Source organism: Galeopterus variegatus, unplaced genomic scaffold (genome assembly GCF_000696425.1).
Source record: "Galeopterus variegatus unplaced genomic scaffold, G_variegatus-3.0.2 Scaffold1664, whole genome shotgun sequence".
Taxonomy (NCBI): Eukaryota; Metazoa; Chordata; class Mammalia; order Dermoptera; family Cynocephalidae; genus Galeopterus; species Galeopterus variegatus.
The window spans coordinates 287,400-307,159 of NW_007727775.1; the positions used below are offsets into that span (position 1 = coordinate 287,400).

At 40.7% G+C, this 19,760-nt stretch overlaps 1 protein-coding gene across 3 annotated transcripts in view; it reads right to left on the reverse strand.

The window, feature by feature from the left end:
- The window catches only part of CREBBP (CREB binding protein), a 130,551-nt gene that overhangs the window by 100,192 nt on the left and 10,599 nt on the right, over window positions 1-19,760 (reverse strand). For 2 of the 3 annotated variants that reach the window (XM_008578330.1, XM_008578329.1), the window contains exon 2: window positions 7,584-8,296. In XM_008578330.1, the coding sequence (XP_008576552.1) occupies window positions 7,584-8,296 (713 nt within the window). Of the gene's footprint in view, window positions 1-7,583; window positions 8,297-19,760 lie in introns of those variants that run through there. The other variant, XM_008578331.1, reaches the window with a different exon arrangement.

Below are 19,760 nucleotides of genomic sequence, written 5' to 3' on the forward strand. Positions count from 1 at the left end.
GGAAAAAAAAAAAAAAAAAAAAAAAAAAAAAAAAAATAAGCCCTAATCTAACCCACTGGGAAGAAGTTTACTGTACAAACTATTTTGGTCCCTTTTCAGATTTGTTAGTTAAAAGAAGAGACTGAAAGGATTTCTAAGGCCACAAAAGCAAATTTTTATCAACCTTAAATTTAGAAAGATTTGGACCCCTTGGCCAGGTAACATCACTTCCTCTTTCTACCAGTTTCTGGCTTCCTTCCATCATTTTCTCTGTGCAGAACAATATCTCTCAACACCTGTAGCCAGAACAATTTGAGTGTGTGTATAGCTTCTAAATCCCATTTAAATGGATCTTTCTTGCTTTCCTTCTAAAGGACAAGTGTTTGGGGTTATTTTCAGTAGAAAGCTAAAACATGCTCCCCCGCAAAAGGTAACAAATCAAGTTTTGCTAATGTTGAAACAAAGAAATCATTTTATTATACTCTTGTTTCTCTTCAAAATGTATAAATCTTTCGCCTTTTACTAAAGAAATCATTTATTCTGTTGTGTTTATCATATCGTGCCTTGTCAACATTGTCATGTTGTTGAAATGGCTTGTTTTTTCTATGTTAATTATCTTATATCAGAGTCATAAAATCAGGAACAAGAAAGGGGAAATAATCACAAACATCAAGAAAGTCTAAGAATTATTAGAATTTTTGCACAACTCTAACAACAAATTTTAAAGCCTGTATGAAAAGAATTTTCTATTAAAATAGAAATTATATAACTGACCCAAGAACAGGCTGCACAGATTAGTGATTATGAGACTTTTAGCCAGACAGTGTGGGATGCGAGTCTGGTTCTGCCCTTTACGGGACATATGATCATGGAAAGTTATCCCACTGCTGTGTGCCTCCAATTCTTAATCAGTAACATGGGAAAAGTGCGTAGTATCTACCTCATATTTTTTTTAATGAGGGTTAAAAGGGTTAAACATTTTTAAGTTTTTCTCAAAAATCAAAGCCAATTTAGACTTTTCTAAAAGAAAACTATATTGACCCAAGAGACCAAAAGTCTGAAAGAGCCAACCAACATCCACAGAAAATAGCAAGAAAGTTTTCAAAGATCTTATGTTACTCCCTAGGAAAAAAAAAAGCTTCCAGCCCATATAGTTCTACAGGTAAACACTCTCAATTCTTCAAGAAACAGATTATTCCAGTGCTACATAAATTCAGCAATACATTAACTTTTAATTTTACAATTACAGGGATATTTCAATTTGATATTAGGAACCCCACTGAGGTAATCTATTACATAAATAAAACGAAAGAAAAAAAAATTAAAAAATCACACTGTAGTCACCACAGGCCTCAAGAAGGAATATGATAAAATCTAATATCTAATAAATGACGAACAGATTATGCCCCAATTTAAAAAGAAATATACTACTGACTGCAAACTAAAGCTCGCAGTATACTTAATAAACACTAGGTAAATCTCCATTTAGAACACATCCAAGACAGGGAAGCCCAAGAGCATAAACACTGGTATAAATATTGGCAACGAGAAGACAAAAGTATCAATTACGCAAAAGATGACTGCCTACTTGGAAAACCCAAGAGAATCACCTGAAAAAGTATTAGAATAAATAAGAGAATTCCATAAATTCGCCAGATTACCAGAGTGACATATACACATCAACATCCTTCCTATATTCAAACAACAGCCAGTTAGATAACAAAATAAAACTCATCACCAATAGCAACAAAAAACTCATAATACATCCAGAAATAAACATGGTAAGAGATGTATATTACATAGAGAAAGAAAACTATACTATGCTTCTAAGCAACATAAAACTCCACAAAGAGATATAATTTGTATCTATAGGATAAAAAGACTCTGGAAGCCACAAAACTGTAAAATGTCATATTTCTCCAAAAATGATTTATAAGATTCAATACAATCCCAACCAAAATCCTGAGATATTTTTCTTGAAGAATTTGAAGAACAGTCCTAAAGTTTATATAAAACAGCAGTTCTCGACCCTGGCTGCCATGAACATCATCTGAGGAACTATAAGCTATATTAATGACCATGCCATACCTCAGCAATTCTAAATTAATTGGTCTGCAGTGGGGTTTCAGGCATCGTATTTTTAAAACTCCCCAGGTAACTCTGATGTGCAGTTAGAGGTGAGACCCACACATTTGAAAGAGTAACTAGCGCCATCATAAACTAAAATTCATTATACAGCTAGGATAATAAGTTTCTGGCACAGGAACAAGCAAAAGCAAAGATCAATGGAACTAAAGAAAGAGTCCAGAATTAGATCCAAACCCTGTATATGTGAAAAGTGAATAAAGTATATATACCAAAAATAGCACACCACATCAGTGTGGAAAAAAGATGGATTATCAATTTCTAAATAAATGGTACTGGGATGACTATAATTTGGAAAAAATATACTGCTGGATCTCTGTCTGACTCTCTAAGCCAAAATAAATTGACCTAAAGATTCAGGGTATAAAAAAGAAAATAGAGGATAATATTTCATAATTTTGGAATAGGGAAAGCATTTCTAAATGTGACATAAAACCTAAAAGCTATAAAAGAAAAAATGTATAAATTTGTTTCTATAAAAACTGAAAAGATACATTTGGTAAAAACATATTCCTGGTAAAACAGACTTTGGCAAATAAAAAAGAGTTATTAAAAGACTTAAGCCTGGCTGGTTAGCTTGGCAGGTTAGTGCACAGTAAACTAAATGTTTACTACACATAAACTAAAGACTTAAAGATTTAAACCTTTAACATACAAAGAATATTAAGAATAGAAATCAACAAGAAAAAATGGAAACAATCCAAGAGAAAAATGGACAAAGAATACGTGCAATTAGCAAAATACAAATGCCCATAAACTTATAAAGACATTTCTAACTAAGAAGACAATTTGCCCCACAGAAGGGCAAATAAATTAAAAAAAGACAATATCCAGTGTTGGTGAGGGTTTGGATAGGGATTCATTCGCTCTTGGTAAGGGTGTAATTTGCACAATATTTTTGGAGAGTGTTTTGCAATATCTATGCTCACTAAAAATGTCAATACCCTTTAATTCAGAAATTCCACTTCCAAGAATTTATCCAGCAGGTATGGTCACCCAGCTTTATAAACATGTATGTACAAGTATGTTCAAAGCAAATTTGTGACAACAGCAAAAAACACTAGAAACAACATAAATGCTTAGCCTACAGGGCACAAGTCCTGTAAATTAAGATCTACCTAAGTCAGGGACTCCTGCTATACCTACAAAAAATGACTGACAACTATAGGGAACAGGATACCATTTCCAACTTGTAGTAAGTAGCGGGTGGGAGAATATCTACACTCACAGAAAGATATTATACTATACTATTCTTTACGTTTAGGGGAGATTATATTTACACACACACGCTCCTCTCTGTGCCTCTATATGCACAGACCATCTCTGACAGGAGAGATAAAAAATAGTAGCCTCTGGTGAGACAATTTGGGAGAACCAAAGTTCAAGAATTAAGGGAGGTTAACTTTTCAGTTCTTACCCTTAAGTGCTGCTTTTTTTTGGGGGGGGGGTATTGTTAAACCATGTGCACATTTACTTTTTTTTTTTGTCTTTTTTGTGACCGGTAAGGGGATTGCAACCCTTGGCTTGGTGTCACCCGCACCGCGCTCAGCCAGTGAGCACACCGGCCATTCCTATATAGGATCCGAACCCACGGCAGGAGCGTCCCTGTGCTCCCAGCGCTGCACTCTCCCGAGTGCGCCACGGAGCCAGCCCTGCACATTTACTTTCTAAAAACAAAACTTCTAACGACGTCTTAGACCCATCAATTTCGCTTTTCATAATCTATTCCATGATGCACATGGATATGCCTACACAAGGATATACTCACTGAAGCATCGTCTGTACTAGTGTGAAAAGTTGGAAACGATCCAAATGTTCATCACAGGAGTAGATAAATAAATTATGGTGCATCATATAATAAAATGCTCTGCCATCAGTAGGGGCAAAATAGAGAAAAATCTGTGTGCCCTAACATAGAAAAGGCATCTAGGGTATACTGTCAAGTGAAACAGCAAGGTGCTTATGTAGTTTGGTTCCATTGTGTATTTAAAAAGGGTGTGTGGCGCGGGCTGGTTAGCTCAGTCGGGTAGAGCACAGCCTTGTAACACCAAGGTCAAGAGTTCAGATCCCCATACTGGCCAGCCACCAAAAAAATAAAGTGTGTGTTAATAAATAATATATAGAAGTGGTTATCTGTAAGGTGGGCTGCTCTTTAATTATTTGAATTACTGTACAGGAAATGTGTATATCCTTTATAATGATAATTTTTAAAACAAAATTATCTTTTATGAAAAAAGCATCTTCTCCGCCTATGCATTTTAAAATCTCAGGTGGCTCTGTTATTGTAATGTTATAGACAAGGAATAGTTTAAAATGGACTTGTCGGGCCGGCCCGGTGGCGCACTGCTACAGTGCGCCACTTGAGAGCGTGGCGGTGCTCCCGCCGAGGGTTCAGATCCCACATACAGACCGGCCGCTCACTGGCTGAGCGAGGTGCGGGCGCAACACCGAGGGTTGCGATCCCGCTGCCGGTCACGAAAAAAGACAAAAAGGAAAAAAAAAAATGGACTTGTCTCCTGCTCTTACTATTTGCCCACTATTTGTTCTTTTGTCTCACCCAAAGGCCATTACAAGTCTTTCAAGATTGCTAGTCTCTCTGCCATCGCTGCCACCATCACCACCAGCTGCTTTGGAATACCTACGGGAAATGAGATGACTGCCCCACACCACACTAATGTGACTCACTTTCCAAATAATGAACATTGACGAAGTATTGTCTGAAAGAATACTCTATACAAAGGAAAGAACCCCAGGATAAAAGAAAAAACCTGAGCAGACAGGAATGTGAAGTGTTACACATGTAATCAGCAAAATCCAAACTGCTAAACTCCCCAGGACAAAGTACAGACAACTACCCCAAGACAAAAAATTGGGTTTTTTTCAACAAATAAATTGTAAGCATCCTTAGGAGCCATATTTACTGACTAAAATATGCATTATTAAGATTTTGAATAAAAATCTGTAAAAACAAATCATGACATATGGATACTGATGATGTGCAGGAACTGTTAACTTATTTGCATGTGATATTTGGTCTACAAAATCTTTCACATACTATCAAAGGCTCTCCAAGTGTGGTCCAGGAACCCAGACCTTTTTGGGGGAGCCATGACATCAGAACTAGTTCCATAAAACAGTAAGACACGGGCCGGCCCCGTGGCTCACTCAGGAGAGTACGGCGCTGGGAGTGCCGAAGCCACGGGTTCAGATCCTATATAGGGATGGCTGATACACTCACTGGCTGAGCATGGTGCTGACCACACCATGCCGAGGGTTGCGATCCCCTTACCAGTCAAACAAAACAAAACACTAAGACATGATTTGCCTTTTTTCACTCTTGTTCTCTCACAAGAACAGGGGGGTTTTCCAGATACTCTGTGATAATATAATGCCACTGTGGTTAACAGCTAATGGAACATATGTTTGTGCTTTAAACTTCTCTGTTTTAGTATTTAATATGGTAAATAGTGACAGATATAATGCACATTCTAAAGAAATCTTTTTGGGGTCCTCAATAATTTTTAAGATTATTCAGGAGTCCTGAGACCAAAAAGTTTGAGAACCACTGCATTATTATGCCTACTTTTGCATATGGTTTAAATTCTCCAAAATAAAAAGGTTTTCTAAACTGGATAGTATAGAGTGGAGTGATGAGTGAATTAAGGAACAAATATCAATCTATCCAGGAACCATAAACCCATTAGAAATCCCTCTCAAACTGACTCTAAAAGGCACACACATACACAGACCCTTCTTCAAATGCCTGGTACAACTAAAATTTAAGTTCATGTTCCCCTCTACTAACATTTCAAAAGAGATAAATGCTTTTTTTTTTTTTTTAAAGATGACCGGTAAGAGGATCTTAACCCTTGACTTGGTGTTATCAGCACCACGCTCTCCCAAGTGAGCTAACCAGCCATCCCTATATAGGGATCTGAACCCGCAGTCTTGGTGTTATCAGCACCACGCTCTCCCAAGTGAGCTAACCAGCCATCCCTATATAGGGATCTGAACCCGCAGTCTTGGTGTTATCAGCACCACGCTCTCCCAAGTGAGCTAACCAGCCATCCCTATATAGGGATCTGAACCCGCAGTCTTGGTGTTATCAGCACCACGCTCTCCCAAGTGAGCTAACCAGCCATCCCTATATAGGGATCTGAACCCGCAGTCTTGGTGTTATCAGCACCACTCTCTCCCAAGTGAGCCATGGGCCGGCCCTTAAATGCAATTTTACTTCTGGGAATTACTTCACTTTTATTTCTTAAGTTAAAAAAAAAAATCTTCTCCTTACCTAAAACAACCACAGGGCTTCGTATCCATTACCCAACACCCTCATCAACCTTGGGGGGAAACTGTGTTCCACTCTTATTTCTCCCTTTCCCTTATTTGGGACTAATCGAATCCAAAGAACCACCCAAAGTGTTTTTCTGCTCTGGAATGTGCTGAAGACCACTGCCTGCAACAGGTGTACTGGTGGCTGCAGTTGGGAAGCCTGTGGTGGAGAGCTTCTGCAGTGCTTGTCACTTACATGGGAATCAGCCAGCATTTCTCTCTCTGCACACTTCTTGCCTTGCCAGCCTCCATCTTTTTCAGTTGTCTCCTATCTATCTTGGCATCTGCCTTCCCCTCTTCTCCAAGTTCAGTTCCTACCTGAGACAGCAGTTGCAAGGCTGGTGGCTGCAAGCCCCAAGTCCAGCCTTTTCCCAGCAGAGCTCTCAACCTTGCAGGGGCCTCAGAATCACCTGGCAGCTTCTTAAAGCCCAGAGTGCAGGCTATACCCCCAGTTTCTGAGTCCATAGGTCTGCATCTCTAACAGGCTCCCAGGTGATGCTGATGCTGTTGGTCTGGGGACCCTCCTTTGAGAACCACTGCTGTGGTATTTCCTCTGCACTTCCCCCAGCTCTGCCACTTCTTCGCTGTTAACTGTGGCAGGTAGCTAACCACCAGTTTCTTCTTCAGCAAAATGGAGACTGTGACAAAAAATACTTCAGCAGGTGGTTGGAAAGGAAAGGGTACACACGAGTAAGTACTTCATCAGCTGGGTAAAGTGGAGATAAAAACATCTTTTAATTACCGGATTCACTGACACAATAAAAAGCTGATTCCCAGCTGAAGTTGCCTCTTTCAACCATGTGGTTATATTTCCACACATATTCCTCAGAGGCTGGAAACTGGCAATCAATCCAAAGGCACTGCCTATATTTTCCAACTGCCTGACCTGCAGACTACTCTTCTGGTGGCTTCTTTAAGAATTCTCATTTTAAAGACAGTGGGCAAAGATCTTTATCTTGGAAAACAAATCTGCCTCTTCCAAGTATGAGTAGCACATGGAAAGCCCAACAGGAGGAGGAACAGGAATAGGCTACGTCATCCTGTTTCAATGTGCTACTTGGAGGGAAAAACCCAGAGTTGGGTAGGAGGCATTAAAGCATCCAGAGCACTTCATTCAGCTCACTTACCTTGGTCATGCCTCCCGTCTGCGCCGTGTTCAGCCCCGTGTGGCCGGCCATTTGCGGGGAGACCTGCGTTAAGGTCTCAGCCAGCACACTGCTCGTGGCCCCCTGCATGGCTGGGGCAGGGTATGGCATTCCAGCTCCCCTTCCTCTGCCGGCGGCCCCAAGTGATCCATTCATGACCTGCGCCTGCCCTTGCTGCGCCTGATTCATCAAGCTGTGGCCAGAGTTACTATTGAGGAGGGCTGGGTGGGTCTGGTTGAAGTTAGCATTCATGCAGATCCCAGGTCCAGTCTGGGAGGTGGCAGGGCTGCTGGTCACCAGCCCCACTTGCTTTTGTGCTTGCGGATTCAATGCTTGGGAAGCAGGGGGGGTGGGGCCAGAGGTGCTGGCTGCCTGTTTGGGCAGGCTGGGGGTGGAAGAATCTCCCTGGTTCAGAGGGCTCTTGCCCATGGCACCCAGACTGGCCATGTTTGCACTGTTCGGCTGCCCTTGAGCCTGGCCACTGAGGCCCTGCTGCACTGGGCTGCTGGCGCTCACATTTCCTATTCCTGGGTTGATACTAGAGCCGCTGCCCCCTCGCAGAAGCTCCGACAGTTGTTTGTGTTTGGAAGCAGCATCTGGAACAAGGTTCCCACTGTTTAAAAGGCCTAATTCTCCTCCATTGGGGATCAGCTCATCAGGAAGATCATTTTCCAAGTCAAACAATGATCCAAAATCTAGAAATTAAACAGAAATGGAAATGAGAAACTAAGAAACCATAACAGCTCTCCAACTGTCATGTTACTATGATCTTAACCTCATGGGGCATTTTATATGGAAAACTAGCATGTCTTAAGAGTAAAGTCAAAGTGATTTGAAAGTTCGTTTGGCAAAATAAAACAAGGAAAAGTATTTTTAAAATTCTGAAGAAGGAAAAGTTACACAGAGATGAGAAGAAGGCCCAGCCCTACTAGGTTTTATCATACTCTAAAACAAGAAATAAACAGTGTGGTGTGAGGACAAACTTAGATACATGAATTAAAGAAAAACAATGGGAAGTCCAAAAATTCACTGAATTATAATGTTAAAATGCTTTTAGAATGTATGTGTGTAAAAAAGTAGTTGGGCATCAGGTTAGATAAATCATAATCTGGGAAAATTAAAGTGAAGCCCAACCTTAAGTGATTACATATTTAAAAGTTAAATTACACAAAAAGCAGACTTAAGAGAAAATGAAATCAGTGATTTCTTAAAACGGTGAAGATGCAGAAAATAATGATAAAGATGTACAAAAACTAAAAATAGTTAAAAATAAAAGAAAACAAAGGCTTAAAAATATTTTTATTTTATGGGGTAAATGTCAATCATACAGAAAGAGGAGGAGCACACTAACTGGCAAGTGTAAGTGGATCAAGAACACAAGCAGATCATCAGTCCAAAGGAAGCTGAAACAGTAAACAAAATAGATCATCCTTCCTGGTAATGAAACCAATGAAAATTAAAGCAACCCCTTTTTTTAGTTTCTCACAAAGCAGCACTTCTCTAAAGTGTGCTCTATATATGTCATCTCTACCATTTCCCTCATGCACTCTTCAACCCTCAACAACCACGCTACCCATGCACATACAAAGGATGAGCTATGGAGAAATATGTTCATCTTAGTACTATCTGTAACATCAAAAAAAGCACAGGGCTGGCTTGTTAGCTCAGTTGGTTAGTGCACAGTGTTATAACACCAAAGTCAAGAGTTTGGATCCCCAAACCAGCCAGTTGTCCAAGAAAACCCCAAAACAAAACAAATAGCACAAAAAAATACCCAGAGGCAGTTTAGTCTAGTGGTTAGACTCTAGACAGGGACTGCCTGCATTTGAGCCCCAATTCTGCTTCCAGCTCCCCACTTATTTGCTATGTGATCATGGATAATTTACCCAGCTTTTCTGTGCCCCAGTTTCCTCATCTGGAAACTGGGGGTGATAACAGCCCCTATATCTCATAAGGTTGTTGTGAGGACTAAATGAATTGATAAATGTAAAGCACTGAGAACATACAGTGCCTGAGGGTGGTAAATACTCAGTATTAGCTATTATTATTACTATTATCTAAAAGCAGAAAGTTTGATAAATTAATATATAATATTATGGAACATTATACATCTTTTGAATAATTATGATGACTGTAGAAATGTACAAAAATGTGTGTGTGTAATGGAAACACATGCAAACAGAAACTGCAAAAATGGCACATGGAGTAAGACTAAAACAAATTAAAGTACAGTATGTGCATGCAGGCAATGGCTGGAAAGTAACATGCCAAAAATGAAATGAGTTGTACTGGTAAAGTGCTGGGGTGATGGGCGTATGCGGCTTTTTTGTTTTTTAACTTAACATATCCATCCACCTGCCCTCCTACCTCTAGAAAATTAAAAACTTTTTCTCCATGGTGGCAGATTTAATGTCTGCTTACTCTACTGCTGACAAAACCCGGTGGCTGCCTCGGAGGTTCTTCTGAGGCAGGGGGCAGCACCTTCCCTGCCACAGGAGGGAGAGTGACTGATAACCCAACCACCATGACCACCTTTCCCTTGCAGGTGACACAATCCCCACTGAGGGAATTGGAAAGTACACTGGCCAAGACCATTCTGGAGAAGGTTTTCCTTCTTAATAGTAAGGGATGCCCTGAAAGGAACCTCCCTTTTCTTCACTACATTTTGTCACAGGCCAGTGGCAACCATCTTGCAACCAGGAGAAGAGACACCGATCCCATAACAGGGATGGCTGCAGAGAATGGTGATGGTCTCTCTGAACTGCTTAATTACCCAACCCTGGAACCTCCTACTTTCAGGCTTCCTGTTATGTGAGAAAAGATATCTAACTAGTGTTAAAGCCACTTTAGCTGGAGTTTAATGTAACTTCAGCTAAAGCATCCTGATATATCCATCCTGTCTACGGATAAGTTCAAACTCCTTGGCATGGCATACAAGGCCCTCAGAACAGGGTCCAGCCTTCTTCCTGGCACCTCCAATGTGCCCTGCTTTCCAGACATAACACAGCGAGAGCTGTCACCTGCACTGGTGATTTTTATTCGGGATGCTCTCTCTCTTGGTCTAGGAAACCCTAACCCAACCCCTACTCAGATTATACACCGTGACTATGACCACCCCTGTAGAACTGACGGATCCCTCGTTTCAGCCCCAAAGTTCTCTGTACATACGTGCCTAGCAAACCACCTCGAACACACATCTACTTCTTCCCACCTAACTACAAAGGAATGAGGTATTACTTGCCAAGAGTGTACACATGCTCACGCAGCAGTTTTTACAGAACCTCTGAGAATAAACTGCGGACAGTATGATCCTTTCCTCCTAAGTACAGATGCTCCTCACTTCACGATGGGTTTATATCCTGATAAACCCATCAAAAAGTCGAAAACTCGTAAGTCGAACCATCATCATATTACCATTAAGTCAGGGGCTGTCTGTACTTGAGTATGCATCTCCTAAGAACATCCTTTTAAATAATCACAGTACACTTGTCAAATTCAGGAAATGTAACATCGATACAATACTTAATATACTGCCCTTACTCAAATATTGCTGGCTGTCCCAATAATGCCCTTTATCACATTTATTTTCCTGATCCAGTTCAGGATCCCAGTGCAGTTTGTTGTCATGTCTTTGCTGTACCATTTAATCTAGAAAGGTTCCTCAGCCTTTGTGTTCCATAACTGACATTTTCAAAGAGTAGAAGCCAGCTGCTCTCTCAGTTTGGGCTGCCTCCTCATAGTTACAAGACATGTCATCCTGAAGAGACCAAAAATATGATCCAAGGTACCGCAACAGCTCCACAACAGGACACAGGGCTTGTGCCTGGTGTACTACCCAGCTTCTGTGTCTCGATGTGCTTCTGTGGGTTCCCATCTATAGCTGTTAGGCTATTCTGTTGTCCTAAATTTGGAGATTCACTAGGGTCTTCAGACAAAGATCACATGAAATAAAGTTTTAGGAAAAACAACTCTCCACCATAACTAATGTATTATGTTTACCTTCCAGGCTTTGTCTACATGCACACACACTTTCACTCAGTACTCTTTAAAAATCAATGTGTTTTACATGCAGATTTCCTTCATCCATGAACATGAAAATGAAACTTCATCTAAACCAGAAAGTGGAGCCGTTTCCTTCCTACTTGCCCAGGGTGGGAATGAAGAGATCATGTCAAGCACGGTAAACCAGAAGAAGCAAACAAGCTCCAAGTTATTTCATATTTAAATTGTGGAACAACCTGCAGAAGCTCCCAATTGGCTCTTTCAAGCATCTCTAAGCACTCTTCCTAGGAGAGGGAGGCCAGACCAAAGAAGACCAAATAAACCCCCAATAACAGGTAAATTCAGTCCCTTGTTCAGTGTGGGTCAATGGAAAAAGGATCCTTGGAAGCTGAACACAGGAGTTCAAATTTTAGGCTAACAACAGCCACGTGTCCTTGGGAAAACTACTTAATCTCTGCCTCTTAATACCCTCATCTGTAAAACATGGGTAACAATACCCCAACGTACAGGATCTAAGTAGGACTGGGGCATCTTGTGCCATAAATAGTGGTTATTTTATCTTGCAGAACAATTTTACTTTAAAAATTCACCCACCATTCTGCCACTTTCAGATCTACCAGATTTCACATACAGTTTATTCTAGTTCTTACCAAATGCACAGGTAATGTTTACAGTTGTTAGCAGGGCATCCTGCCTTGGGCTAGTATTTTTGTTTCTGACCGGTCTGCCACTTTGTCCACCTTGACCACTTCTTCTCATCCTATTTCAAGAAAAACACATCTAATGGCTGTCTGGGTACAGGGAGAATTGACTAATTCTTCTTACATCTTCATCCACCAGTCCAAACACATGTGAATATGTGTAAAACCAAATATACTATGCGTGGCCTTTTCAAAAAACAAGACAGGGTGCACACATACCCACACCATCACCCTTCTGTTTACCACTGTCATCCTTTTTCCCTAGTCTTCCTCTAGTTAAAAAAAAATTAACCCAAGAAAGTAAAGAAGGCAGGCCAGGAAATTGCAACATAGCACAGCTGTGCTTTCTACACACCAAAGTGTCCCAAAACACGGGTTGAGCAACAGCAATGTGAACCATCGGAAGTTCCAAAGATTCAACACTGAGAGCTACCACTTCCAATCCTGGGAAGACTCCCTTCTCTCTGCCAGGCACCAGGGGACCCAGGGGAAGGCAAAAAGCTGAGGCTGCACGAGACTCGTGGGCACCCGCTCTGACTGCCACACCCTCAGCAGGAGGCTTCGCCATCACACGTCAAACAGCAAACACCACCTGTCGTGCTTCCATAGCTAGGGACAGAACTCTTCTGTCTTCTGGGGCTCCCTGGCCACCAACCCGGAGTCGCCCCTTTCATTAAGCTGAACTGGGAGAAAACAGAAGCTACAAGCTTCCCAGTTTCTATCACACTCATACAAGGCTGCAGAAGCCCAGGGAGTAAGGAGGAAAATAGCAGGGGACCAGGAAGGAGAAAGTTGGAACCCAGCAAGGCAACAGAGGACATTCACTTTTAGACTAGGATACCCAAGTGGGCAGTCTGCACACAGAGATGCTTTTCGGGGGTGGTGGTGACTTCTGAACGCTGAAAGACAATGGTATCCCACAGGTGTTCTAAGACCCATTCTTATTCATCATTACCAGAAATGAGTATTTCACCTTAAACGAGGAATGAGCTACCATCAGGTACTCTGAAAAAAGCTTTTCATTTTACAGAATCAAACACCAGGTAAGTGGCTCAAACAGTCTGTCCAGCCAATAACATTTGACAACAGTTTCATTTGAAAAAAAATTTCAAAAGCATCAGCCAAATAAATAATCCACAAAACACACCTTTCTTCAGGTTTTCTAAACTGTTCTCTTTCTATCATAATAAAAGCATACTTCAAAAAGTTCAGAAGAAGTTTGTGGAAAAATGGAATTAAAAGATAATATAAAGTGCAGTGTTATAACACTAAGGTCAAGGGTTTGGATCCCCATGCTGGCCAGCCACACACACACACCCCCTGACCCCCGAAAAAGACAATACGAATCTTCCTGTGAACTTTTTGAAATACCCTCGTACTTTATTTTTTCCTTTGAATTACATCTGGAGCTCCAAATTCTCTGTATTGATATAACTGTTTTTTCTGTTAACATATGTACAAACCAGTTTATCAGACCTTTTATTGTGGTCAGTTTCTTTCATTTGCCTATGAACATGATGATAATGAGTTAAAAATTATACCATCAATGTTTTAACTCATGAGGCTGTAAGCTCCATGAAAGTAGGGGTCCAGTCTATTTTGCTCACCACTGTTTACTTGGTGACTAGCATAAAATGCCTAGTAGGTATTAGGCACTCCATAAACATGAGTGCTGAATGAGCGCATGAATTACAGACAAGACCACCAGTTACAGAGGATACACAATATCAATTTTAACAAGTTGCTTGTCTAGTCAGAGATATAAAGTAGGAATCTGAACGTTTATTACTACTTTCTAAGAACAGAAACAGAGAGAATATGGGCCGGCCCGGTGGCGCACTGCATTAGTGCGCTGCTTGGCAAGCGCGGCAGCGCTCCCGCCGAGGGTTCGGATCCCACATATAGACCGGTTCCCGCTCACTGGCTGAGCGAGGTGCGGGAGCAACGCCGAGGGTTGCGATCCCGTTGCCGGTCCCGGTCCGGTATGGGGGCGACACTGAGGGTTGCGATCCGTTGCCGGACACGGAAAAAAGACAAAAAAAAAAAAAAAAGAGACAGAGAGAATAAAATTAAATAATGAATTCTCTTGAAATATTACACTGTTATACTCATCTTGTTCTTTACATCTCTCTTCTACTGCCTCTTTGTCTTCTGGGGGACCATTGAGGTATACTTCACTCTGTGGCTACACCTTGCATCAATGAACCTCAATATTGCATCAATGAATCTCAATCTTACTGTTGATGCAAACACTAAACGCGTAAGGCAGAATGGGAAACGGTAGTGTGGGAGAGAAACTACCTAAGAGCTCAGATGCTGTTTTGTGAGGTGTTCATGTTTCTCTACTTCCAAGCCCGAAACTCCCCTCCCACACATATTTTTTCTTCCCCACCCACTCCTTATTTCTCTCCTGCATCCTTTATTTCCTACGAAAAACGTCTGCTTTCTTTAGATTTTTTTCATAGTTTCTTTAGATTTTCTTTTGGTATTATTTCTACTATAACTCTGACTACTCAAATGCTCCTCTTAAATCTTTTCAAAAGCTAATAAATATTTATTCACCCATCTAGAAAAATTTACAAAAGGAAATTTTAATTCCTAAGTCAAAACCAGATACAGTGTGAGATAATGCAAATGTTAACTAGCTTGATTTAGCCAATCCACCTGTACGCATATTTCAAAACATCATGTTGTACATAACAAATATACACAATTTTTGTCAATTTTTTATAAACCTGAAGGGAAAAAAACTGGACACAAAAAAACTTGTTCCAACAAGGGCAAAGCATCCTGAAAACGTTCACATCTAAAGATGAGGAATCTCTATAGAGTGACAGACACTCTCTCAGGGTTATTATTCTCAGATGATCTGGAGACCATTCTAGATTTTCTCGATGTATTTATTAATATTACTAGTTAGATACCGACAACACAAGAATTACAGTCTGGTGTAGTGAGAAGAGTTCCCAGCCAGGTATTGGTTCAGATCACAACTCTGTTTCTACCACATTTATCCGAAATGCTTAGAACCAGAAGCGTTCTGAATTTTGAATCTTTTGGGATGTGGGGACATTTGCATATGCATGATGGGATATCTTGGTTATGGACCCAAGTCTAAACACTAAATTAATTTGTTTCATATTCACCATATACACATAGCCTGAAGATAACTTTATACAATGTTTTTAATAATTCTGTGTGCCTGTCATGAGGTCACGTGTGGAATTTTCGACTTGTGACATCATGCTGGCTCTCAAAAAGTTTCAGATTTTGGAGCATGTCAAATTTGAGATTTTTGGGTTAAAGATGCTCAACCTATACTACTGCCTCCTCCCTTGTGTGTGCTTTCTCAGCTCTAAAACAGAAAGGAAAGCAGTACCTGCCTAGCAGGATCATTGATGAAAGAATAAAATCATACAAGCTGTATACAGCACTTAGCACTGAGCCAGGCACGCAGTAGGGCTCAACAAATATGTCACTATTATCACTGCCACAAGCCCATCTTCCAAGGCAGCTGCAGTCCGAATGAGACAAGGACCATCAAGGACCTGGCAGCTGTGCCTGGCACGGGGTAGGAGCTCAACAACTACCACCTCTCAATGGCAAAGCCTCTAGTATACTCAGCCCTGATGTTCTGCAGCAATTCTAGAATTAAAGCTTACATGGCTTTGAACATTCTTGAGGATTCTACAATATATAACGGTACAACTCTCCAACAATGGATAGGGAAAATTACAAAAAAGTGAAAGAGAGAGAGAGAGAAAAGCACTATTTTATTAACATTTATGCCATTATAAATAATTTTTAATCTAGGCATTTAAACAAGTTCCCAAAAGACATCTAAGTTTTTTGTTTGTTTGTTTGTTTTTTGACAATGACTATTAGAAAATAATTAAAGCAAATTCCTTCTAAAATCTTTTGTAATCTGGGCTTCTTTTATGCAGATATGACACCCCCTAATTAGTACAGAATAATGAGGTTTTACTTCATTCTTAACAGTGATCTTATATTGAGCAAAAAGTCCCACTCCCTCCATGGAATAGCTAATATGCTAAAGAGCCAGAGGGCACGGCTAGACAGTTCCCCCCCCTCTGCCCCCACAGCAGGGAGCAAGTCACTGTTCTGTGGCCTCTGTGTGCAGGACTGACTGGGTTTATTTGAGACTCGAATAAAAGTCTGCCTCTCCTGAGGACTGTAATCTAATTAAGGAAGACAAGCCCATGAACACCAAATAACAAACTTAAACTGGTAACACATACATCTTATTTTATAGCCAAGTAGAATAAGGGAGTGAATGGAAGGAGGAAAGGCTTCAAATCAGTGGAAAACTCTGAGCAGAATTTTAGAGGGAACGGACACTGAGAAAAGAGAAAAGAATATTTCAAACGGGCAGGGACAGAAGACAGCAAGCTAAGCAGGCACAACAAGCTGGTGACTTTGCTGTGATGAGTTTCAAGAAAAAAAATTCATTAAGACAGCAGGATTTGCTTGGTAGGTATCTGAATTTGATACAGCAAGAAAGCCCCCTCTAGGACCCCCCCAGATGAGGAATGGAGCTCTTGGGGAACACCATGGTTAATGTACATCCACTTAAATTATCATTCACCATACAAAACACAGCATATGAAAAAAAAAATAAAACCCAAACCCAAGCTTCCAGTATAAATAAAAATGCTGTGTAAGTATTACACAATAATTGAATTATTTCAATTACTAAATTCAATTTATTAAACCCAAATTTATAGCTAAATCATGAAACATTCATGTTACAGAAGGATCCATCCAAGGGACTCTTTTAGATGGAAACCTGCCAAGTACACTTAAGCATTTAAACATCACGAACTACACTGAAGTGAGGGGAAAGAAACCATGCTATGCTATTAGATAGAACTAATTGAAGTAAAGCTACAAAATCTAGAAACTGAATGTAAATCAGAGGGGAAGTATCTCATTTATAAAAATGTATTTTATATAATTTTCAAGAATTCCACCTGGAAAAGATAAAAATCTACTTCACATCATAATTTACTATCAAAATCTTAGCATTTTATTTTTTCACTCTCAAATGCACTTACTTCATGGCTACTCTGATCAAGTATCAAGAAATCTTGCCTCACTGGATGTTTGCTATTTACCTTACACTTAAAGAACGGAAGGCAGTCCTGACTGAAGGTTTTCTGTCACAATGGACCTAAACCAGGTCCTGGAAATGCAGCCAGCCTCCTACTTTCATTTGGTGTGCTCAGAAGTTACAGGCGGAACCCATCCCAGAGAGCTGAGACAACTTTAAGTTTCCTTACTGTGGTTTGCCTGCTGTCTCCCCAGCCCTGAAGCGTGGGGACAAGGGTGGAACAGAAGGTGGCTGTCACAACAGCAAGCCACCACCAGACCAACTGTAAATGACCCAATAACCCCTAAATGTGAACCCAACTGGATGGAGCAGGGGTAGCACAAAGGGGTTCACTGTTCTCCACCACCATGGCTGAGAAGGGCACCAGGCCCCCGGGGAGGGGGAGGTGTTGTGATCAGCTGCCTGTATACCCTGCAACCCAATGAACTGCTTGCGGGGCGAGCATTATCCTGCCAAGAACAGTCCTGGAAGAGCAAAACTGTGGGGGCTGAGCTCAGATCCAACCCCTGCAGAAGCAAGCCACAGACCCCAGATGCCCTGGCCACACCATTAGGGCAAGCAGGCAAATGCCCAGAGACCAGGTCCTTTGCCCCAAATACTGTGAGATGTAGCTAGCAGACAGCAACACCAAGTCAGGAGGAAGGGGGTGAAGAGTGTAACCCAGACATGAAAGCAGACTGAGAGGTCTCAGTGTACAACGCATGGAAGTGTGTGGGCTATGTGAGAGCCAAAACCAGAAAATGAATGCATTGAGCACAAAAAGTACACCATAAAATAGACATAAATCAGAAATGACTGAGAAGCACACGTGATGGAGAATCACAAGCTGAAGAACCAACTCAAGCATTCATCACTAGATGAGGTGAATAAAGAATATCTATAAAACTTCCAGCAGTGCCTACACTGAATATATGTGGTGCTTTTAAAATTTTAAGACTCCAACATACAAGCTCTTGGAGAAAAATCTGAGGATATGATCAAAATTACAAATGCATATGCCTTTTGACTATTAATTCCATTTCCAGGAATCTGTCCTAAAGATTTACTTGTACACGTGACTGCTGGGTTATTTGTTAAAGTACTGTCTGTGAGAGGACAAGACTGGAAACAACATAAATGTCCATGAGTGGGGAGCAGATTAGATCAGATTAGATCAATTATGGCACTTCTCACATAATAGACTATTAGGCAACTATAAAAAGATAATGAGGAAGCTCTCCACATGCTGCTATGAAAAGGTGCGCAACTGTGTGTGTAGTGTGCTACCTCGATTAAGAAGAAAAAGGCAGGAAGAGGGAAAACAGACCTAAAAAGAGACAAAGGTGTCTGCCTGAATATAGATTGAAAAACAAAACAAAACCCTGGAAGACAGCACTAACTATCCCAGTGGTTACCTGGGAAGAACTAGGTGGAGGGAGAGAGGTAGGTTTGCTCTTTACAGCTTTTGTCCTCTGGTTTTTAAGCCTTGTGAGTAAATTACTGGTTTAAGTAATTTCTTCAATTACTTAGTTTTTAAAACCAGATCACCTCCTGGGGGTACCCAAGCCTGGGTGATTAGCTTCAGTGATGACACCTGGAATGGCTCCAGGTGCTGCAGTTTCCAGTTCAAGTGCTTCAAGTCTGAGGATAAAATATGAAATGGGTCCGATACTAGTTAAAAATATTTTTAGTTTTAAAGAAGCACTTTCAGAAGTGCAGTAATACTTTTTCCTAAAGGAATGTGACAATACACATGTAACATTTTGTACCCAATGTAGTAGAAGTATAAATGTTGCTCACGTTGGGAAACCTGACATTATTTCAAAGTACTCAAAGAAACATGAGTTGGCTGTCAGGTCCTGGAGCTTCCAGCATATCAATGAAGAAACCTCTAATAAAAAGATTCTGTTTAAAATGGGGCTTGTAACAAAGGAATGGATGATTGGACAACACATTTTCATAACTCTGGATGACATATCTAAGGTAATTTGCACTTTGTTCAAATAATTCTTCCTAGAAGTTTAAAGGTTAAGCAACAGGGATTAACCAAAACTCCACTTCTCACCACTTAGATTCTCCTAACCGCAAATACAAAAATCTATATAAGTAAATATATACAAAATAAAAAAAAATGGTTGCTTTGAATCTGATCTGCTTTTAACCAGTTTTTCATTATAAAAAATAGTATTTATTGGCCGGCCAGTGGCTCACTTAGGAGAGTGTGGTGCTGATAACACCAAGGCCACAGGTTCGGATCCCTATATAGGGATGGCTGGTTCGCTCACTTGAGAGAGTGTGGTGCCAACAACACCAAGTCAAGGGTTAAGATCCCCTTACCGGTCATGT